Raw genomic sequence first — 25,064 nt, forward strand, 5'->3', positions numbered from 1 at the left:
CGAACTTCGCAGTGATAATGAGGCGAAGCTCCATCCAATTGAAGCCACATGTTGGTTCTAATATTGAAAGGGACCTCTTCTAATAATATTGAGAGATGGTTTATTAGAAACTGGAGACACATCAAACCATTTAGATGTCCTTCAAAAAAATAGGGTCCAATTAAAAATTGGCCCAGTATTCCACCCCACACATTAACTGACCACCTATTTTAATTTTTCATGACCCTGTATGCGCGCGGATTCGTATCAGAATAATAATGAAAGTTGTTAGACACAACTTTCATTGTGTGGTCACGTTCACGAGACCATTGTTATGAAAAGTACATTCATCACTAAATAACACATTTTCGAAAAACTTTTCATTTTCTGCCACTTTATCTAACACCCACATGCAAAAGTCAGTTCGGTTTTCAAAATCATTTCTTATTATCTCAATGGCGTACCATTTTTTTCTTGAGGCAATCTCTAAAAAATTGAAATCACTTGCACGGCAATGATGACCATAATATTGTCAGTTGCATGGCAAAAAATGCGCAATAACTGCTTCTTAAAACCCGCCAAATTTCATTTCTCTGTCTCGATCGGTTTCAGGGCAATAAATACATCGTCAGATTTAAAAAAAAATAACACCCAGCATGTCGAAAACGAGTTTCAGACGTACGAATCATAAGCAAACTGCCATTATTTTTTATGCAGAATCACCCCCTGAAAATTTTCGCACTTATTTACTAACACCCTGTATACATACAACAGTTATATATTTAATAATCAATAAGTTGCGAATATTTACATAAAGACGACATTATAAATGAATCCTTGATATTCAAAGAATACATAGGGTATCGAAAATCGAAAAATGCACAATACATAATTGGATTTGCGATAATATCCGAATTTCAACATTTCAGATGGGAAAATCGCCTTTCATTAGAATTATATTTCGCAACAATAAATTTATAAAGTGTCACCCGCAAGCCCCACAGGAGCAGTTTACAATTTATTAGTTTCATTCGTATGCGTGCAAATCACATCCCTTAAATTTAAATAGTTTTTGATAAAATATTGAAATATTTACTTGCCCGTGTTGAAGTGCAAGCTGATGCGAATATTATTTGTAAACTAATCCCACCTGATGAGAGTAATAAATTTGGATCCGGCAAACTTAGACATCTTTCGCAAAATATTTGTGGCGAAATCAATCCATACTGTTTTTCCAAACTTCTTTCATATTTACTATTTAATCTGTGGAGGTTTTATTTACTATATAATCAACTTCACAAAAACATGTGTTGTTCGCAGGTCTATTCAGCAGAATATTAAACGTTTAGTTCATTGCCATGTTTTTATGGCCACTTACGAGAGGCAATAAAGGTAACTTTATCTGTGGGTAGAAGGTGGAGCAAGAAAGTAATTAATCTATTAAATGTGATTTATTGTTTTTGAAAAGCAGGTTAAGTGGACAGTTATGCAGAAATAATCCTGCCCTTCCGTTTTCGAAACGGAAAACACAATTAGCTGTTCTACTTACAAGCAAAAAACATTAATTACATATGGATCGATGTTGCATTATGCAAAACTTAAGCGTAAACTTCATTGGGTTCACTGTAAAAATACAGTGAAAACACCAAAAGGTGGATGTTTGAATTATTCATTAGTTGGTACTTTTACTTTAATTTAATGTTTATAAAATCACTTAGTTGTGCAACAAACTACAATTTTGCAGAGTAGCAGAGGCTAACGTTGTTCTCACAGAAACAAGTATACCGAATGAGGTTTCACTTCATTACAATATGGTTTTACAATTAGATTAAAAGGGCTGAAAGTAGCAATTTTCAAAATGCTGTGCCAATTTGCTAGGTTTTTCGCTGTACAGTAAAACATGAAAACACGCTATGATCATCCTTTTATTATCCAAATAGCAACATTTACATGTGAAATTTAAATAAGCATTAATAGATAATTTCTACTTATCTATCACTATGTTTCACTGCAAAGGATCTTCGAAGCAGATCTACGGAGATAATTGTAATAATTTCCTAATTTTTAGATACATTTTGCAATTGATGGCACATATTTTCCTCATATCAGGAGCGAATTATCCTCCGTATTGATCATTCTAGACCATTCCACTTCCTTAGATTAGAGTGCTAGTAAACAGCTTTTGGTTAAGCCTTTTGCCCCAATTCTCGTCTCAAGAGTTCTTGCCAGTTTTGTTATATCACCGAAAAGATGTTTACTATTAGGTGTATATAATTTGACCAGTAATCGAGTTTCTGATTGAAATTGTGATTAATAAAAAGTTTTCCAAATCTTAGGACGTCTTTATGAACCCTTTTTTTGTTTGCTACATTTACATTTTAAGTTACTTCAGAGAATGAATAGGCGGCATAATAACCAATTAATTATTTTTATGCAAATAAAGAGGAATGGAAATAAAATGTCGAACTTTTTTATCCACACGGATACTGATCTCTAAAGGACTTGAAACAAAGCGGTTGTCTTTCCTTGCAAAATATTATACACGCTATGCTTCGCGGACGATAAGTAAAAAAATACTTATCGCACAAGACTATGAAGATCTGAACCACATGACTACAAAATACTCAAAAAATGCAGTTTAAGACTGAACCTCAGGAAAACATAACAATCCGCATGAGCGCAATGAGCAACGAAATACAGCGCGATAAAATAGTCAAATAATACAGATTTGTAAGACGTACATGTATCTGGACACAACTATATCACAAACTGGGTGAAGAATTAAGAAACAAAATAAAAAATAAAGACGGAGAAACAAGAAAGAGAAACCTTGAGAAAGATGAGCATTTGCTCTGTGAAATAAAGCATTGTGGGATAAAAACATTAAGAAATAATAAGAAAAGAATATATAACTTCCATAGCATAATAAATTACCACTCAGAGGGTCCGATCCTTCCAAAAATAGTATAGGAAAAACAGAAAAAGCAAGGAAGATTGGAAAGAGCTACTAACGAAAATGTGACAGAAATCCGGACGGAGGAACGAAACAAAGTGGAGGATATAGATGAAACAACTAATATGGTTTGAACACACGCAAAGAATGACAAGTACAAGACATCTGGAACAAATATTTTAAAAGCGCCCTGCAGATAAACAATGAGACTTAGTGGTAAATTGTGGGACAATTGAGAAGAGTGGAAATTAGGATCGCAATACAGAAAAAAACATGAAGAGCAGCGAAAAATAGAGTTACTAACCAATATGTTGGACAAATTCGGGAGGAAGAACGACCATGTTTGTAAATTCGAAAACATTACTAATTTAAAAATTTTGAGAGTTTGTTTCGAGTTGTTAAACATGTACAATTTTTTTCGATTTTAGTACTTTTATTTGATTAAACTTTTAAACCGAAAATATTTTATTTCCTGAAAATTTCGAATTCCTGCTTTTATCAGGTCATCAATAACTGTCTATCAGTTTCAAAATGTTTTTAACATTTTTCCAACTCCTAGGATATTGAAAATAATATATAAAAACAACATAAAACATTATCGTTATCATCAGACTATTATTGACAAGTTTTCAATTCCAAGATACAACTATAAAACAGTCTCAATTGAGGCAACAGGACGAAACTCTTTCGTCTTTTTATCGTTCAAAGTTTCGACTATCGACCATCATCAGACAATTAATGGCATTTTCTTCACAAGTCACTTTTGAAAAAAATTAAATAAAAATTTTCAGAAATGGAATTTAACCTGACAAGTTTCGGTGACAATTTCAATTCTGGCAGGTTTATCTTTCTCTATTAATTGAACGCAAGACTTTCATCAACAAAAGAGAAAATTAGTCAAGGTTGATAAGTAGGCAAATGTGCACATTACAACATTTGCAGGATTTGGTTGTTTATTGCCACGCAATTATTAATATTTTCTTAATTTTATGTGAAAAATTTAAGCTGCGTCTTTGAAGTCTTTGGCAAGCAATTTTGGAAAATGAAATAGGCAAAACATTAGATGAATAGGGTACTAAATAGAAAAAACGGTATGTTATAATTCTTTCAAGTTTCGCAGTGTTTAACAAATTTGTGTGAATTAAGAGTCGTTTGGCCAATATTTTATCAAGCCACTCCTTCGGATTCAAACAAAATTTAACAAATTTGTTTAATCATAAAATGTGGCCGTAGAAAGTGGACGATATAGATGAAACAACTAATATGRTTTGGACACATGCAAAAAATGCCAAGTAGAAGAGTTCCAAAATGGATCTTGTATAAAGAATGCTGCAGTAAACACATGTAAGAATGAGTTTAAAGGTAAATTTGTGGTACAATTGAGAAGTGTGTAAATCGGGTATGGACAGAGTTTTTAACGAAAATGTAAGGCAAATCCGGGCGAAAGAACGAAATAACGTGGCCGATATCCATGAAACTTCTAATATATTTTGAACATATGCAAAGAATGGCAAGTACAAGAGCTCCAAAACACATCTTGTAAAGAAACCCCACCGAGAAGACGTCTAAGAATGAGGTTTAAAGGTAAATTTGCGGGACAATCGAGAAAGTSTAAAGAAACACAGAAAAAAACATCGAAGAATGCAAAGAGTTACTGAAGAAAATGTATGACAAATCCAGGCGGCCGAACGAATCGATGAAACAACTAAAATGGTTTGTACACACGCAAATAGTGCCAAGTATAAGTCTCAAAGCAAGAAGTAGGTAGGTCGGAWTAAGGTCTAGAGGCRAATGCGTGGACAATTCGATAAGAGTGGAATCTGGCATTGCAACACCTATTAAAAATGTATATCTAACCATTTTAACCTTTTAGTCAGGTTTATTTTTGTTAATAATGTTTTTTTGGCATTGCAGGCCCTCAACAGACGCGTCATCCTCAACGTAGGAGGCGTGAAGCATGAGGTACTTTGGCGTACGCTCGATAGACTACCCCATACTCGCCTGGGACGATTACGCGATTGTAACACCCATGAAGCCCTTAGCGAACTTTGCGACGATTATTCGCTGATCGACAACGAATATTTCTTTGATCGACATCCGAAGTCGTTTTCCTCCATCTTGAACTTTTACAGGACCGGCAAGTTGCATCTTGTCGATGAGATGTGCGTTTTGGCTTTTAGTGACGATTTGGAATATTGGGGGGTAAGTAGAGTATCACGCTTACTCGGACTATCAAGACTTTCACGCCCAGTCCAAATCTGTTGAAAAGTCCAATTGTTTCCAAATTATACTTAGCGGAATATCATCTAGGCTTTTATTAGCACAACTGTGAAACACACTGGGTTTAAAAGCCGTGGATCATTCAAATTGCTTCAGAACGATGAGGTAACGGTATAAGCAGCCCTCGGTTTCTTTCTCCGATGGCTGATTCTCCAACTGGTGTTGTTGTTGTTTTTATACTACCCTCTCTCCACTGCGCTGCGCATGTCTGCCATTGTCCCACACTATCCCCACCACAGCTTCGCAAACACAGGATATTATAAATAAAGCAGTAGCACCAGTTGAAAAACCAAACCGTCGATTAAATAGCGATAAGAAGGGCAAACCTTGGTTGAAAAATATGCTCCAATAGTAGTTGAAGAACCAGTCAACACGAACATCGGTTATAGATTTTCTTCAATGCTATCAGCATTCTCATCTGCGCTTGAGTGGTAAAGTAAAATCGTGTTTACAAAGTAATATCTAATTTTGGAATTTAAAATTAAAATTCTTGCAATAATGGCCATTTATATATCATAATGGCAAGCTGTGTATTCTTATTGCTATAAAGAAAGGGGCGATTTCTTTATATACTATAACAGAAACTAATTTTAGGCTTCCTAATGATAACTGACACATTTAATAAATCCCTTTTGTGAATAAAAGCATATTTTGCGGACAACCTTACAATATCTGCAAATCAAGCTTTTTCGTCGTTTCATTTAAACCGTTCAAATCGGAAATAGGGAAATCTGAATCACGTCACGGTAGAATAACTTTTATAAAACTTCCGGGATTGCCGGAAATATCATTAAATTTGAATTTGAATGGAAAAATGATTTGGAGAATAAAATTTCTTCCTTGTTGCTTAAGTGATAGGAAATCTACTGAATTTAATTAATGAATTGAGCAAAAGTAAATCCTAAGAATAATTTACTTCTCTCGTTCAGTAGCAGCACCATTTAACATTCTTATGAGGAAAATATTGCACATTTAGTATAACAGTAGGTAAGCGAGTGTATTAAGTAAATCCAATTTTTCGTTGTACGGCCTTCGGAAGTAAATCGATGAAGAAAAATTCAGCAAAAGTCCCCATTTATCCGTGAAATTTAAATCCTGCCGGATCCATTAATAATTCGAAACATACAATAACTCATATGACACATTCTTGGGCCTGCACTTCACAACTCAGCAGGAAAACGATTTTTGCGGACGATATCCTGATATAAGTCTCTTAATTTGAACCGTCACTCTTATGTCTATAGACAGGTCGTATATTACGGAAATATTTAATAGAGCAGGCTGAAAGTGTATGTGTAAGTTAAACGACGATTAATCATCATCACACGCCACGTACATTAATAAGAACAAAATTTCCGACAACTACATTGTTTGTTGCCGATGCCAAAATGTATTATTATCTATTTTTTATCTACCCATAGATAATTAATCCCTTAACAGTGCTCAAACAGGAATAGTTGATGGGTGCCTTATCAAGTACTATTACTTGGGTTAATTGGGTATCGGGAATTCCTATAGATTAGATTTAATTTCAGATAGACGAACTTTACTTGGAGTCATGCTGCCAGCATAAATACCATCAGAGGAAAGAGCACGTTCATGAGGAAATGAGAAAAGAGGCCGAATCGCTTCGTCAGCGGGACGAGGAAGAATTTGGTAAACTTTTAATTGCATGAATATTTTCATGATAAACAAACTTAATTGGTCGTAGTAGAAGATTTCATATTATCAATAACGTATCTGAAGACAATAAAGCATTTGTGACTAACACATTCGATGGGAAAACTTCGTTACTCTGAGAATTTGTAGATAACGAAAATCCTGATTTCGGAAGTTTTATATAAAAATGGCAGCGCCTCGTAAAGGCTCAAACCTCTATAGATGGCTTCGAAAGAAATGTGGAAGAACATGAATCTTATTTTAGCAAGTTTTCCGGAATCTTATTCTGATTTACCATAAATTCCGGGACATCCTGCGCAAGCTTTTCCATGAATCTGCCAATACATTCTCCAAGCAGACTAAATATAAGTTTTCCAAGTAACTACAATGATCCACACCAGAGCAGTTGTTAATCAATGTATTTATCGCAGTTGTTATGTTTTTTCCTTACTAATCTTTAAAATGTAATCATCATTAAAAAATTAACAAAACAGTTTGTAAAACATAATTAATGAAACGTCTTTAAAAAGCAGACCTGAAAAAATAGGAAATTAAATAAAAATTACTGAGGAAAAACATACAAATGAGGACCCAATTAAATTTGAGATTTATAGCGCGGTAGTTATTTTGAAAAATAAATGTTTAACTACCTTGATCAAAAATGCAATGTGACATGAACGAACCATTAATAGGTATACAGAGTGAGTGTTCAAAGTTTGACTACAGATTTAGGGAGTGAAAACAGAATAATTTAACCTAATTTGCCTCATCCAGAAGTAGACAGTTTTCGAAATGAAAGCCATCAAATTGCAAATAAAAAATTGAATAGTGAAGTTCTCGCAGAAGTTTCTACAAGACGGCAAATAAAAATATGCAAAATTTTGCAAAGTTCGGCATGCTCCAAACTGGACAAAAATGAAGTTTTTTGGGGTCTCAACATCAAAAGTTCAAAGTTAAATCAAAAAGCTTGACCCGGTTTTTGAATTTTACGGCCACCTCTTTTGTTTACAGGGTTGTCTCAAAAAATCATCTTCTGGGTCTTGCTGCGATAACTTTTCTTTCTACTCTTGGTTAGATTTGCACGATCTTGAGCTCATGTTCAAGTTAGAACTTCATGGACAATTTAAGACAAAATTTGCTATACAGGCTTACATAAAAATTATCCAAATTCGAATTTCCCCCGAAATCTGTGATTCTGGAAGATTTTCAGCTAAATGAAGTTTACTTTCAAAAATGTTGTTCATTCATGCAACCAAGTAAAGGTATAGAACTTTTTTATAAACGACTACGAAGTTTTAGCTTCAACATGAGCCTTAGATTTGCTAATCGGTTCAAGAAGGAAAAACTGTCATTGCAATGCCAACACGTTTTTTTAAGACCATTCTGTAAATAAACGAGATGGAGCAAACATTTTTTCAAGGCACGAGGTCTATCTTAATGCGTGTGGTGTTGAAATACAACAAACAAACTGTTCGTTGCCCAAGAGCATGTGGAACTTTCAGCAATTTTGCATTGTTTTATTTGCCACCCTGTAGAAAATTTATCTGAGGCACTAATTTCTTGCAAAAACACGCATCAACCGAAAAATACTTGGACTAAATAGCGCTTCAAACAAAAATAGAATCGCTCGCAACAATCAGAATTTATCTAGTTCAAAAATTGGTCCAAATTTGTCAATGTAACGTTGATTTTGCTGATCAGTTTATTTGTAGGTACAGTTGAATATATCAAAAATTATTTCAAAATGCAATTTTAACGAGTAATTATTACACCACTTCTTAGTTAAAATTTAATTTTTATATAATTTACCACACCAAATATCTCAAGAAGAAATTTCTGTTGGAGCTTCTTCCAAGAAACGATTTTCAAATAAGAAATGTTTTCAAATACAACGCTGGTCAAAAATTATTGACATGAGTGAGTACATTACATGAGTTTTATTGCTCATTTCAGAAAAATAAAGCTTCAAAATCTCCTTTTACAACATCAATGTTTATTGTTTCCAAGAATGTTTGGACATAATCATAGCACAGATTGATGTTGAAGCAAGGTCTTTTGGCGAAAAAAGTTGATAGAAAGGTAGAATGTGTGAATTCCATCAAACTATTTATTGGCACCGAGTTTCTTCAAAAGTCGAGATCAAGCGTGAAACATTTCAATAATTTTCCATGACATTCAATAGTTGGTGTTAGTGCTTGTTTCTGCTTTTAGTATAATTTCAACAATTAGCTATTGATTTGCACCTACTTTGACTGTCTGAGAATAATTACTTTTCTTGTAATAAATAACAGACATTATTAATGTTCGATACTATACTTAGTTAAATATTTCAAGTTTTAAAGAACATATTTTAATTTATCACTCTAGAAGAATCTATCTCTTATAAGAATGAAGCCAATTTAGAAACTGTGCTTATTTTTAAAGAAATCTATCAAATACTTTTTAGATTTGGGGAAAACATGAAAATGTCTGCTTGGAAAAGTTTATCGCAATTTCTGGAAGGCTGAGACCTATTTAAAATACGTCAGAAGTTCAAACAGTTTTATCCTTTGAAATAAAGGCAACGAGAACACTGCAAAAGCTATCTAACATAATCAATCTAAAGAAAGAAAATTATTATAGTTGGTGCATATTTTTTATGAGGCAGGATAATTTACCCACTCAAATTATTAATAGAACTGCAATATCACTTACCTGCCTGGTGTACTTCATGATCTTTATTTCATTTTATATTGTTGATGTGATTTGTTGCTTTTCATAAATTATTCGCCTCATTTTGTTTCCATCAAAGAAGTAAAATTTATGTCTGCAGTTATTTTATTTTGTAGGTGAGGGTCAATGTTCTCAGTGGCAAAAATGGCTGTGGGACATGTTAGAAAAGCCGACAACTTCAATAGCTGCAAGGGTAAGTACGTAATCCTCAGATTAATTTATTGGCATGTGGCTATTAGCAAGGAAGATTCCGTATGATATGCGCAGATTAAGGATACTTAGCTAAAAGTTGGCTTTGGTACTAAGCTACTAATATTAACACAGAATATGACCTGCAATATTCAAGTTAGTATCAAATCAATTATGATTACAGCTACATTATGAAATTAATTAGTTATTAGCTAATGCTTACGAGTCTAGATGCCTATTTCCCATCTGCTTTAGAAGTTGAACTCTATAAATATACCTAATTTTTTTCTTATACACGCATCTTCAGATAATTGCAGAATATTAACGACGAGTTATCTGTGATTGCTAATATTTAGTTTCTACTTATACCTAAGTAGATATTATAGGTATACAGGCAATTCGATTAGTCGAATTCAAGTGCAGTGAAATAATGATAATGAATAAAGTAATCATTACAAGAAGCCTTTATTTATTGCTAAAATTATTTCTGTCAACTCTCTGAACTCTCTGATTGGTAACGCGTTCTGCTAAAAAGCAACGTTTTCTCTTACGTATATTGCTAATTAAAAGTGTAACTTGATAGATTGAGATGAGATTCTTCCTTGTTATGTTTTTTATATACCGTGGCTATTTAGTTCTTTTCAATAGGTATATTCGCTTTTATCACAAAATGGAAACAAAATTCACATAATAATGGTTACATTCTGATCCTATAAATTATTGCAATGCATTTGAGTTATTTTTAGTTTAATCATTTTTTTTGTGCCGATTAATGCCTTAGTATATATTTTTATTAGGACATTCGCATTTTAAATGGCACTACCTAAAAAGTAATTTTATTATTGTGTAGAATTTAAAAACATGCATTAATGATTTGAATAAAAGGTTGTCATTACCATTTGATAAGCACAATTAATATATTTTTATTCTATTTTGTTTTATTTATTTATTTATTTATAACATACTGGGCGATTTAATTATGTAGAAAATTAAACAAATTTAATTTTCTCAGTCTTGGTTAGGAAGTGCCATTTATCTAAAATGCTTTGCTACTTGCATATCTGTTTATATCTTTAATGCAACTTTGCCAATTACATGAATTTATATTTCTAGTTAATGTACAAAAATAGTCTTCTATAATGTTTTTGTGTAAATATATTGACTCAATTAGTCGAGGTGTTCGAGGGAACTTAACATATATTGTTGTGCCAAATAATAAAGGCATATATAATAATTAGTAAAGTTTAAATTGGATTATTATTTTAACTCAATGAGCTACTGGTAAAATCGTAAGTTGTTTTCGTTCAAGAATTGTCTAAAGAAATTTGCAGAGTCTGGAAAACTTCCAAATTGGAGATTGCTTGTTTATCGACGTTTTCACTTAACTTAGAAATATTGAAAACTGTTTTCGAGTGGACGTGGAAAAATCGTTTCAGAACAGCGAAGTTATTTCGTCTATAAAAAAGTAACAAAAGTTCCAATAAAATCATTACCTTTTTCAGTTGTATTGTATATGTATAATTGATAAAATGCAGATATTTTCTAAAGTTATTTTTACTTCAACAACTAGCCTGATTATTATAATTTCATATTAATGTTGTAATTTTTTAACTCGACTTACTTATTGGCAATATATTTAGGACTCTTGAAGCACTACTACTTTCAAATACGTTTTTTAACATGATTTGAATAGTCTGCAGGTATAAAAAGTCATGATCAATTTACTGTGAGTTGTAAAATTTTATTTTCTAATAATGCGTTTTAATTATAAGTCCAGCAGAATATTGCCTTTTTTGTATTAATCAAAACCAGGATATTTTTCTCACATCACATATAATAAATTTAATTTAAAGCCACCAGAACGATACATGATTCCGATACTCGCAGTCTATTCTTCAATGTTAATTAGCAAACCAAAAGCTAAATATATAGTTCCGTATAATTATATTTATATTTATTGTATCTAACTGATGTTTTAACATTTATTCTCATCTACATGTAAAGATTCATTAGCTTAAGGTCTTTTGTATACAAGTTAAATGACAATTAATTTTTGGGTCATAAATAAGCATGTTACTTAAAAATTCGTTTTCACGTTTAATTAAAGTAGTACCTACCAAATGGTGCTTAGCTTGAAAGTGCTATAAATGTACAATCTATTTTAGCTGGTATTATTGTAAACTTGCTTTTGTCCTGGCAGATCAATATGAATTTTTTAGTGCTACTAATACTTTTAACTTCATTTCATAAATACACCTGAAAGGTAGCGCTTATAAAAAAATAATTCATCTAAGTAGGACTAGTAGAAGCCAGTCGCATAATCGCTAATAATGTTAGTTGCTCGAAACCATGTTAGGTTTGCTTAAAAAGTTAACATATTTTCCAGTATAAAGCTTCAAACATGGTTCAACTGATATTCTGGAAGTTTTAAACCAATTGTTTTTGTCATTATTGATCGATTTGCATTAAAATATCGATTTTTGATAAGCGTTAATAATAGGGAATGGGTAAACGAAATAACCAGTGGTTCGCACCATAGAGCTCTGATTTAGAGCGTCAGTTATAATTGAGTCTTTTTGAAGATCACCAGAAGTGGATAGTCAATGAGACCACGTATAATTGACGACGAAGAGTTCTTGCTAATTGTACATTGCTTCGTATGCGTTTGAACGATTATCATCGGCTTATTTTCAAACTACATAAGACTAATGTTTCCATTTTCAGTGCAGCCTATATATGTACTGCTTGTGCTTAATGGGATAATTTATTTATACTTATTTATATTGTTACGCCTCTGCTTTATATTCCAAAAGTAAAAGTGCTTATTATATATTTGCGTTCCATCTTCAATCTTACTTAATCCTAGTTTACTAAATAAAATTATCAACCAGCAGCATTGATTTAATTATAATCCGGCAGACGTTTTGTACAATATCTGTAATTTCATCGAGGGAATAGAAAATTATCAAATCCGAAGCGATTTGCTTCTAGCATAGGTACTAAATGAACGAAAATGCTTGAGAGTTTTGACGAGTTGGAAGTTATCATTGCTGTTTCCTATTGTATAAGAATATTCACTTATTTCTTTGCTTTTTACCTCTGTTTTCTTTTAGTTTATTCTGGTGTTTTAGGAAAATTATATGCTTTATTTTTTACATGAGTTATTAAGTTTCTGACTCAAGAACTTATCGATATTGCTTACTTTCGTTTCGAGCTTATTCGGTAAATACTTCTTGCTGAAAAGTCTGCATTGAAATTAAGAGCCAAAAGCCAAATTTTTTTCTGTTGTTTTTTTTCTCATTTTGTTCTATTTGCTGCTTTGTCTACGCATATTGAGGACGGTTTTTGTCAATTTTATAGGAAATTTGTTTTCGATTTTTCACTCTATAGTGATACTTTAAGTGGATCATCATATTTCGCTCATTAATAAATTATCGTATTGAGTTTTTTTTTTAAATCTCCGGAAGTATTTTTATAATCGAGTAGTCTATCAACGAAGTTCTTGATCAAAATGTAATATCTCAAGTAATTTATCTCAACTATTTTTTGCATTTAGCCAATATTTTAACAAAGGAAATTTTATTGTATTAGTTATCGTTTCGTTATAGTATTTTCGATAAATGTATGGAAATAAATTGCTATTTTTAAATACTGAATGAAGATGGAACCACGCACTTACATATCTTGTACATATTTTATCTAATAATATTTAAAATATTATTAACAATTTTGTACAGATATGCATATGATCAATATCTGCTGCTAATATTCAATGAAGTTGGAAAATAACTAATTCCAATCAGTCTAATTCGCATTCATGTGTTTTACGTGTCCAAGAACTATTATTCAAATCTATCGCATCTTGGATTTACATTTCCTCAAATGCTGTGTGTTTGTTTAATTTATAATAAAACCGCAAATAGGTTGTGTAAAGACAGTTAATCTGGATTTAAAACAGCCATTTCGGTCCAAAATAAACATGTTTTTCAGTTATTAGAAAAATTTAGATTGTTGTTGTACAAAAATAACATTGTCTGTTCTGGTAACGGGTAAAGTTTCAACTTTATGAAGACTCGTTTTTATTGTATAAAAACACGTTTCAACGCTTCATTTGGGTCTTTAAGAATGCTACTTTTAATGCGTTGATAACGACTTGAAAAAAAGGGTTGAAACGTCGGCGATTATTGCAAAATAAAAACAGCTCTAAACCCGTTATCAGAACAGACAATATTAAGTTTTGGGGACGCTCATGTAATCAACACAATAATTTAAATATGGTTTTGTTATTGAGTCACAAATTGATTTCTGTTTCATGATGAATTTTATCAAACAAAATCTCCATTGCAGAAAATTTTCATGTATTTACGAGGAATTGTTTAGTATGGACAGACATTTACAAAAATTGACGCCTCCATTTCCAAAGAGATGCAAATCAAAAATAAAGATAAACATTTCGCGTTGTTAGTTCCCTTAAAAATTTATTATGGTTAGACACAATTTCTGTATTTCCCAAACGAGCAAAATTTAAACTGTGTGTAAGAGCCATCCTCCATTTGAGTCGGATGTTAGTTTCCTGAAAAGATCTTTGATTCCTAGAAAATTCGTTTGTTGAATAAAATCTTCTGTTGTTAGACCAAATCGTTTCCATTAAAGACAATGTAACAATTGTTCGAAACTATCTAGTTTTCCATCAAGTAAAAACTAAAGTTTTACATTCATTGTTTGATGGCTAACGTTTTAATTTATATGCAAACATCAAACAGGAAATTAACTACAAATAAAGCAAAACTGTAGAACTTTTGGGGTTTTAGGTCGTAGCATAAAATTTATTTCTGACGTTGCGCCAATACTTGGCCAATACAAAGGCTTGCACCTTCATAGAAGGTTTGTTCGAAAACCTTACACTCGAAAACAACCAGGAGAAAAATGCTTAAAAAATAAAAAAAAAACGATCTACTCGTAAACCTTAAGGAGATTCGATGCACAACTTTAAGCAAATATTCAGCATTCTGAAAAATGCGTCCTGTAAAGTACTTCATAGCAATTGAATAAATGTTCTTGGTTATTGGGCCGATCAATTCCAACAGAACTCATCAACAGTCCCCTAATTGTATTGCAGGTAATAGCCATCGTATCCATATTGTTTATCGTGCTCTCCACCATTGCGTTGACCCTAAATACGATCCCCAGCATGCAAGTAAACGACGAGAAGGGAAATTTCCAAGACAACCCTCAACTGGCCATGGTGGAAGCAGTCTGCATAACGTGGTTCTCCTTGGAGTACATTCTTCGGTTCAGCGCGTCACCGAACAAATGGAAATTTTTCAAAGGGGGATTGAATATCATAGACTTACTAGCCATACTGCCTTATTTTGTGTCCCTATTTTTACTAGAAACGAATAAAAACGCTAACGATCAATTTCAAGATGTCCGGCGAGTAGTGCAAGTGTTTAGGATAATGCGAATTTTACGGATACTGAAACTGGCCCGACATTCAACCGGATTGCAATCGCTGGGATTCACTTTGAGGAATTCCTATAAGGAACTTGGGCTGTTAATGCTTTTTCTTGCCATGGGGGTCTTAATATTTTCGAGTTTAGCTTATTTTGCCGAAAAAGAGGAACCCGGTACTAAATTCATTTCGATACCAGAAACTTTTTGGTGGGCGGGCATCACGATGACCACAGTGGGGTACGGAGATATTTATCCCACAACGCCGCTGGGCAAAGTCATAGGAAGCGTGTGCTGTATTTGCGGGGTGCTGGTGATTGCGTTACCCATTCCTATAATTGTTAACAATTTTGCCGAGTTTTATAAGAACCAAATGAGAAGAGAGAAGGCCCTGAAGAGGCGGGAGGCGTTGGAGCGAGCGAAACGCGAGGGCAGCATCGTTTCATTCCACCATATCAACTTGAGGGACGCTTTTGCCAAGAGCATGGACCTCATCGATGTCATCGTCGATACAGGTGGGTGTATCTGGATTTTTTTGCACGACTTTTGCTTATCCAAACAGAAGAAGAACATGCAGATGCACATAGAAGGAAAGTTCTATGGCTCATATTTAAATGTCGCAACAAGTTAATAAGTCATATTTCAAATTGTTCTTTTGCATTTAACTTTATTTAAAGGAATATTACTCTACAGTTCACTACAAAGCTCACTTTGGATGCAACCAAAGGAGTTTATGGAGATAAACTCTTCTGGATTTTTGAATTTTGAAAAAAACATAATTTAGTGACCAGGGCAAATATGAAATGTTTGCGACCCTTGACAGTTTTACTTGGACAAATTATAATTTTCGGGTTATTAGGCCACCGTCCAAAGGAATTTGGTGCCAACGTTTTGCTAGCTGACATGGCTGGCATCTTCGGAGAACTTTCGATTTTCAGTGCTTTTACTGGATTAGCAATGTGATCATTCTGGTGTGACTCGAAGCGAACATTTTCTGAAGATGCCCGCTATGCGTTCGAGCGAAACGTTATGACCAGGCTTTACAATCACACACAATCGAGATACAAGACACACATACAATACAAAGACACCACAATCTAAAAACGTAATTTTAAAAATGTAATTTTAATCATGCAAGGAATCTGTGGTGAGATTGTGATCAAACACCCTGTTTAATATTCATTGTGGATTCTGGGATTATGATCATTTAACAACAGGAACCATTTTGAACCTAATAACTTAATGTATTTTCAGAAAACTCATCAAAAGCGAATCTAATAGTTCTATTAAAATCGAGTAATAACACTGAAACCTGTTAACTATATGAAAGAACAGTATATTTTATTGTCGGTTTTATGGCGCATTTAGCATTTTATATAGTTTCCTGGATTTAGTTATTTTTGATTTGGGAACTTTCATTCTTCAATCGAGAATAAATAAACCAGTTTGTATGCTGTTTATACAGTATATTTCAGACAAATTCCCAAATTTGTTATTAACAAAATGTTTAAGACATATCTTATCATTAAAAATATTGGATAGTAAAATGATTTTGTTTTTATGGCGTTTTCAAATATCAGTAATAAAATATCCTTTTTATTTTTTAACATTTTCCATACTTTATAAAAACCCCAGGCAACTATTTCACATCCAAATGCTATTGATTTATGACTTTCTAAATATTGTTTAATTTTGCAGTTTTCAAATTTTAACTGATCTTGACTTATTTTAGCGATCACAATGTGTCTGAAGCATGTTATTCTTCTTGTTAATCGGTCACTAGTTATAACTCAACTAAACGTTGTTGTTGAAAAGTTGCCTTGAACTGCCGTAAATCATCTGAAGGTACAAAGAAACTCTAATGTAAGTGGCAGCGATTCATAGATCAAAAAATTCAGCGCTTATTTCGTTTCCACAAATATCCCTTATAAATACGGAGAAAGAGCAATGAGAAAAATCATAATTTATGAGAAAGAGAGAGTCGTGGTGTTTAAGGCGAGAAACTTTGTTACCAAGTGTCGCGATATAAATCAACGGCATAACGGGCATATTTTTGTGTGGCTTACGAAGATAAATTTGAACATATCTTTCATAAAAAAGGAAGTAGTTTAATTTCGAGAAATAGGACATGACCTATATTGATAATGCTTCAAGACAATCATTAAAAGTAGGTTGTTACGCAAGAAATCTTACAAGTGTAATTAATTTGAAGCAAATAGTATGCCGCCACAATATCCTGGACAAACTAGTTAGAGGGACACCAATTATTTGTGTGTCCGATGTCCAAAACAAGTGCAATTTTTCAAATTTACACAGGACGGTTTTTAATAAACATATCTAAAATATCGGAAGCGTATTAAAACTCTGTATAACTCGCATTTAATTATCATATATTAAATTACGTCTATAAGCAAATAGACAACGCCTAATATTCACGCAAATGCTGAAAGAAGCATTCAACTTGTGATACGATGAACTTGTATGAACTTTATATTTCCTGAATTAATGAGAAGCCATATAGAAACCATATTGAAAATAGATGCCTTTCCTTAAAAATTATATTTAAGCTTGCTTGTAGAGTTCCAGAAAAAGTAAAAACCCACTTTTTTTAATTATAAGATGATTTCCATATTATTTTTTGTTCCATTTTTGAATTTTACATTCATTGCTAGATTGGAAGACCTTTTTGGAGGAACGTTCTAATATAAATTATAAAAAGGTTTAGTCAGCACCAATATCATAAAATAAGTTCAGTTTCTTGACCGATATTGACTAATTGCAGAATGTTTGACTTTTCTTGGGAATTCGGTCTGGGCAGTGCTGAAGAAACCGAAAAACTTTTTTAGTTACCAAGCTTTCGGAAATTTATTGTCGCCTTCTTCAGGGTGCTAATTGTCGATAAGAAGGCCGGGAACTTTCCAGAATATTCTATCATTTTTTGTACAGCTTGATGAAATATTTAATTTTTGTTTTAGTTACATTGTTTGGTCATAATTTCTTTGTCATGGACTACACAAAACATTTATTCACGATCAACATGTTTTTCTGCAGAAATAACGAGACAGACTATATTAAATACAAATTAATTATGAACTGAAGACACTGTACAACTGAGTTGTACTGTTCTGGTTTTTACTGAGTTCCCGGCCTTCTTATCGACAAACAATTAGCACGCTGAGGAAGGCGACAATAAATTGCCGAAAGCTTAGTAGCTAAAAAAGTTTTTCTTTTTCTTCACCACTGCCCAGACCGAATTCCCAAGAAAAATCAACCATCCTGCATATCATAAAATGTTAAATTATTTAATTGAATAAATAATATTCAACCTAACGAACTCGGATGCGATGCGGATGAAGCTGTTGAAAAAAGTCGTGAATCCAGAAATTTAAGTTGTATAATGTATATGATAATGACTTGGTACTTCTTTATTTTCAATGGTTCTTAATTTGAAATCTCGAGCGCGTGATAAACATTCTCCATGTAGAAATTTTAAATTACTTCATATTTAAATCCTGGTATCTAGACTTTGATACAATTGATATTTATTATTATCCCTTTCCGTTTGCTCCCACGTAGTGAAATCCGGCGTGGTTTATTGGAAAACAACATTGATTATTATTTGAAAGTTCTTAGTTATTTAAAAATTCACTGCTCAGGTCAATTCTATTGAAATTTATACTTGGTAACGGGTAATTTTTTTTAGCCATTAGCTTTTACAAGTCTGGGCGAAATAAGAACACAGGAAGCGAAGCAATAGAAAAATGATCGTGTAATCTGATATTAACAAAACTAACCCGATTGTGCCATTATTTTAGTTAACTTTTGATCATATAATTTATTCGATTGTTTACATGATAAAAATCTGGATAATAATCAAGATAAAAACTATTTTCAAATTATTTAAAAATGTAGCAGGAATACTTTTTGCAAAAGGAGAAAACAATTTTATGTTACAAAATTATTCAGTTTTTAAATCGCTCGAAAAAGCTCGAAGATCAACTGGAGCATATTTTTTTTAATTAAAATAATGGCCTTTTTAACCAACGTGTGCTTGAATTTCCCTTTTAAAGTGTTTGGCTTTTTAACAAAATTCTTGTAACGCCATCAGCATTTTTAATGTCTTACACTGTGTTCTTCTTCAGGTGACAAGTGCGCCCTGATTGGCGGAAACGATGCTTCCGAAAAACACTTGTAAGCGCGGACCCACTATGCCCTTGCCTTAAGCTGTTGGTCGGAAACTTACCCCACTTCTCAATGGTTCACACTGATATGTAAATAGAGAGTTGTTTAATAGTTGTTACATACATACGTATACCTACTTAATGTACTCGGTAAAACGCTTGAATTATTTCTATTGTGAATTTTGTCTGTAAATAAAGCTTGGATTTTTACACTTTGTAGTTCAAACCATTTTTCAATAGTTCAACAACTGCAGCAATTGAGTATTTTAATTGGGTTTATTGCTTCGAATGCAGAATGCATGCGGAAATCCAGAATATGACTGAAAAGTGCGCCGCACAATCAGAATTTGAACAAAAATTTTGAGCTTAGTGGGAAACTAAAATTTCACACAGGTGTTATAACAGGCGACTAAACTATGCAACTCTGTGCTAAAAGCAAAGGCGCTCAATTTAGCTTAGGTTTAGTCGCGAAATAACTAGATAGTGTTTTATTCCATGTTTAAAGTAATGTTTTCTTGGAGACTTTTATAAGCTCCTGCCAAATTATCGCTGATGAAAGCCTCTAGTCTCGGAGAGTAGTTAGTGTTAGTAGACTAGTCTACAGTTGAAGTATTTTCCAAATTGATTTTCCCTTAGCTTAGTCCGGAAAAATACATGGAACTATCAAATAACTATAAAATTCTTGAAACTTTAAAACAATAGAACCTATATTTTACAAATTAGTTTAGACTAAAACGAGTAGCTAAGTTAGACGCAGCCTAGTGAAATTCAAAGTTATTACTGAATGAACAAAATCACAAAGAAACTCAAAAGACTTGCTTCATAGGCTCGGATAAACAGTTAGATTTATCGTAGCTTTAACAATATAGCAGTGAACGAAAAAAAACTGTTCTAGTTAATATCATTAAGCCGGTTACTCCATATCAGGTAAATTACCAGACTTTGTCTTTAAGTTGTCTTTGACTATTTTCAATTAATTTAAACTCCTGTGCAGGTCATAATGCAACGCAAGCAGATGGGAACAGTGAAGGCGATTCTACAGGAGGAGGAGGTATCAACTCATCTGAAACAGGTGCTGATTGCTACAAAAACTTCGAATACTTTCCAAATAGAGATAGGAGCTATTCTTCCACGACCCCTTGTCTTCCTACCAGCGATGTAAGAATCGTTGATTTACATTTTATTTAACTGATCTAGAACCGATGGATTCCAATGCTTTAATTATTGCATGTTGAATGTTTAGAACGCTAATACAACTGCTGCAGAAAATATGAATATTTGCAATCATTATTAATTGGTGGTAATTTTTCAAAGGGTCCTCCTCCTCCGTGTACGCCTATAACTCATCGACGACATCTTTTGGATACGAGCGGTTCAAATTCGCTGGATGAAGAAAGATGTTTGATGGCACCGTTGGCTCAGGACGAAACGCAACTTCTTCCTGGGTCTCCTATGGGATACATGTCTCCTTCTGTGAGTTGTTATACATTTCTTACTCATTACATTCAATAGAGGAGATTCAAATTGGGCGTCAACCCTTTTGAGGGCCATTGAAACCCAGTCGGAATATACAGGGTGTTTGCTGACGTATGCTGCGAATAGGTCGCTTGCCATAAGTAGTACAAGTAATTTTAAACAAAGTTTCTTGATATGAAATACTCCGAAAGCGAAGAAATGTTTACACCAATTCAAACCTAAACACATTTTCAATTACAGATAAACTATTCTACCTGCACTTGAACTGAAGCAAAAAACAGTAAAACTTAACAATTATGCAAAAATTGTATAAATAAGTTTTATTTTTTAACGCGTTTTATGCGTTTATCGTGCAAGTAAAATGATCGTAAACCGATTTAAAGGTTCTTGTTTCGTAAGTAGCTCATTGCTTTCCGTATCAAATATTGTAGACTTTTAAGTCGGTTCATAAATTTCTGCAAAATATTTTTCTTGGTTATTTCGCCATAACATTTTTGTCTTTTGAAACATAGAATTTTCTCACTTCTTTTCACTTTTTCTATTTCTTATTGGTGCAGTTAGTTCACAATAAAGACCGAATTCTTTATCTAAAGATAATCAAGAGCTATCACCTAGAGGGAAGGGTATCCTACTTCAATTTTAAAGAACGCACAAAATTAAATATTAACACTATTATTGAACAATATATTTATACATGCGTTAATACAATATATTTATGGAAAATTAGAAAAAAATTGTTATCAATTTAAGCCAATAATTTGGTGGCGGTATGTTGAACAATATTTTCAATTTATCAATGGGTCATGGGAAACAAAAACTTGGTGATTTTTATCATATCTGAACAATAAAGACTCACCGATTAAGTTCACTATTAAAGAACAAACCAAAAATACATCAAAAGAAACAGAAATATACTAGTTATGAAAAATTTACACAATTTCGAAACTTCGAATTTATTCAAATTATCCAAAATTTCTTTTTGGCAAATGTTTTAATGGAATTGAAAGTCCAAAATTAAAACAAAATCAAAATGAAGCCATTACCAACCTTTTTATTCTATTTATTCCGGCGATTTCAGATGGAATAAAACAACTATCTTTAAAACTTAAAATAGAATTAGAAGCAAAATTTCAAAAACAAACTAAACCTCATGGAAAAATTTAAAATATATAAAAAGTAATTTAAAAAATTCCTTACCGATGTAGTAATTTTTTTTCTTAAACAAACATATTTCAATGAAATAAAAACATTTTTTGAAAAACAAAAATTCGACTTTTCACATATTTGTATTTATTTAGCATTGTTATGCCATTTATTAATATGCTCTTTTTATGCAGCTTTTGAGAACGGTAGCAAATCTGCTAGCGTCAGGATAACTTTTCTAAATACATTTTTTACTAATTGCATTTTTTCTCTTACTGCTTGAGCCACAGTGCGTAGGATACTTTCTAGGTGATTAATTCTCAATTACCTTTTGATGAGGAATTCGTTCTTTATTGTGAAATAAGATCACTCTTTATCCATCTGTAATAGAAAACGTGAGAACATTCTGTTCTTTTAAAAGACAAACATTTTGAGGAAAAATACACACAAAAAACGTCTTGAAAGCATAAATTTACCTCAACCATATAGAACTTATCGGTTTATAAAGGCGAATTAAAAATTCACCCATAATTTTATGGTATTACACCCATAAAATCAAATATATGGCCATATTTCATTTTCTGTATGATATAGTTTGTTAAAAAAATGTCCATTCTGCATTCAAACCCTGCCAAATCAGATATAGTATATTTTATGAAATGAGAATGTTTATCAAATTTACACAATATATTTTTGCCGCTCATTGTATTATAATCGTTTTGTTTTGGTTACCATTCGCGGTGCTTTGAAAAGGACCATGTGCCAGAGAGTTCTGGAACTGGCATGAATAGAAACGCAACAAAACTACAAGAATGGAGAATGGTTGAAGAGATAAATTCTTTCAAGGCTTTATCAATTAATACATATAACACTATAAACATTTTATTTAACTGTTTTTTACTTTTGTATTTGCTGTAAAAAGAGAAGGTAGTAAAAGAATAAGCTGGCAAAAAAATACATTTTATAGTGCTCGATCTACCACACAAGTTTGGTTGGGACTTATTTTCATACCGTTTGATCACCTTCAGCCAGAAAGAGTTTATTCAATGGCGTTGATTATAGAACTAGATCCAGTTGCATAAAGCCTATTTAAACAAATAATTCTAAGGAAAATTATTAAAGTTTAGCCAAATTATTAAAAAGTTAAAGACTTATTGAGCAGTCTGCCAATTAAAATTGAAACTACCTGAAAGCAGCTTTATATATTTGCATTAAGTTTAGCTTGAATTATTCCTTTGCGTTCAGTCAAGATGTCGATTTGGAAATATATTTATTTGTATTCTTGTATGATTAAGCTACGAAATAATCGCGTTTGTTTTGTTATTGGAAATAGTTTGAAAGCCGAATATTAGTTACCGTGCTCGACAAAATATGGCTATTATTATACTCTAGTAGCCGATTAGTAAATTGATTCATACGCTATTAAATTGTATTATATGAATCGTTTTATAGAATACGTTCATAAAGGAAACTGATTATCTATCAATAGCCCTTATTGAAGACCGCAACCCTGTTGAACGAAATTTCACAGTTATTTTTTTGAGCGGTTATCATTTTCTTTGCAAGTAATCTTCGTTTTTAGTTTTTATTTGTGCTCCGTATCGTTTATTTTTTGAAATACGGAACTTATTTCATTTGACTAACATGTAACGTGGCCATTAGTATAAATTAATCTATCGATCCCATTTAATCTACAGGTGGGCAGCAAAACATCCGACAAAAGGACGACAGAAAAACTTGAGGAAATGCCGAACGAATTTGAATGTTGCTTTTGCAATACTAAGGTAAAGCTAAATAAGTCATCGTTAATCATTTGTTAATTAGGAGATTTAATAAAAGCAGTTGAATAGCTCTTAAAAGTTGAAATTCGGGATGCTTAATAAACGCAGAGGCTTCCATTAAAATTATAAATAAATGTGCGTGTCTTGAATAGAGACTAGTTATAAAACAGGTTGAAAATGTTGACTGTCAGATTAACTTGTTTTATTTCGCATTTAGATCTAAACAGCTAAGGTGTAGGTATAGTTATTTTTAGTACTCTCTGATTTCGTAGAGTAAATATCTAAATTTAGTAAATAACAGTCATGATATTAATTTTTTTTGTTTTATACTCTTTTGTGCTTCTAAAGTTCTGTCTAATTTTTTGTCTATGTTGCACAAGTTTCAAATATTTTAGTGCTTATATATATATTTAGAACTACAAGAATTTTGTCGATGCTGAAAGTCTGATGCCGCTGCCTACAAGCGATTTTCGAAAACCCGTTTGCATGGAAATGAAAATGTTGGAAATGGAAGCAATGCAGGAAAAATCCAGCCAATTTCTCTATGAAACGTATGCTGAAGAGAATGCTGTACCTCCACCTCGAGCGAATGGTGGTGATTTGGCTAGTATGGACAGTTCGGACACTTTCGCGACTTGCACTACGTTTCCATCTAATTCTCAGGTAATTCACCCATAATGTCGCAATATTTTCGTTGGGCTAAATTTATTACAGCTCAACCAATTGTGTAATTATGCGGAAGTTGGAATTTATTTAAAATAATAAATTATTTTTCAACTTGGAAAATGTTTTTATTTTGTCTGCTGCGACTTTTAGTACTTCAAGACTACTATAGTTTGACCTCAGTCTAATTTATCTGAAAAGATTAATTGATTAGCTACAAAGTTTCTAATTTTATATATGTTGACCTAATCCGGATAAGCTCTGGCCTGTCTTTATTGCACTTGTATTATTCGAAATATTCATTATTAAGAAATCTAATTCAAATGAAGAGGAGCATTTTGCGCATCTATGCTAATCTTCAGCTGAATTCAGTATATCAGATCATTAATCTTAGAAAGAAGTAACTTTATGTTATTTTCTAAAATAAAACCAGGGAAAATTTTCCTAATTTAATTTGAAAAGGTTGCTGAAACTGTTGATACGAACATGGCTTATTTTAGAATCAACAATAGCACTGACAGGTGATTCTAAAATAAGTCATATTGTTAAAATAAATCTCAAAACATTTGCTGCAACATGCAGTCGGTGTAAACCCCT

General features: G+C 32.5%; 1 protein-coding gene across 4 annotated transcripts in view; it reads left to right on the forward strand.

Annotated features, from left to right (window-relative positions):
* Positions 1-25,064, forward strand: part of LOC109534508 (potassium voltage-gated channel protein Shab) — a 55,669-nt gene that overhangs the window by 24,605 nt on the left and 6,000 nt on the right. For 3 of the 4 annotated variants that reach the window (XM_019900226.2, XM_019900227.2, XM_048668900.1), the window contains 8 exons: positions 4,847-5,134; positions 6,748-6,868; positions 9,700-9,776; positions 14,892-15,738; positions 20,399-20,562; positions 20,719-20,877; positions 23,721-23,807; positions 24,219-24,467. In XM_019900226.2, the coding sequence (XP_019755785.1) occupies positions 4,847-5,134; positions 6,748-6,868; positions 9,700-9,776; positions 14,892-15,738; positions 20,399-20,562; positions 20,719-20,877; positions 23,721-23,807; positions 24,219-24,467 (1,992 nt within the window). Of the gene's footprint in view, positions 1-4,846; positions 5,135-6,630; positions 6,689-6,747; positions 6,869-9,699; positions 9,777-14,891; positions 15,739-20,398; positions 20,563-20,718; positions 20,878-23,720; positions 23,808-24,218; positions 24,468-25,064 lie in introns of those variants that run through there. The other variant, XM_048668901.1, reaches the window with a different exon arrangement.

This window comes from Dendroctonus ponderosae, unplaced genomic scaffold (genome assembly GCF_020466585.1).
Source record: "Dendroctonus ponderosae isolate FM_Combo_2020 unplaced genomic scaffold, Dpon_F_20191213v2 Dpon_F_20191213_8, whole genome shotgun sequence".
Classification (NCBI taxonomy): Eukaryota; Metazoa; Arthropoda; class Insecta; order Coleoptera; family Curculionidae; genus Dendroctonus; species Dendroctonus ponderosae.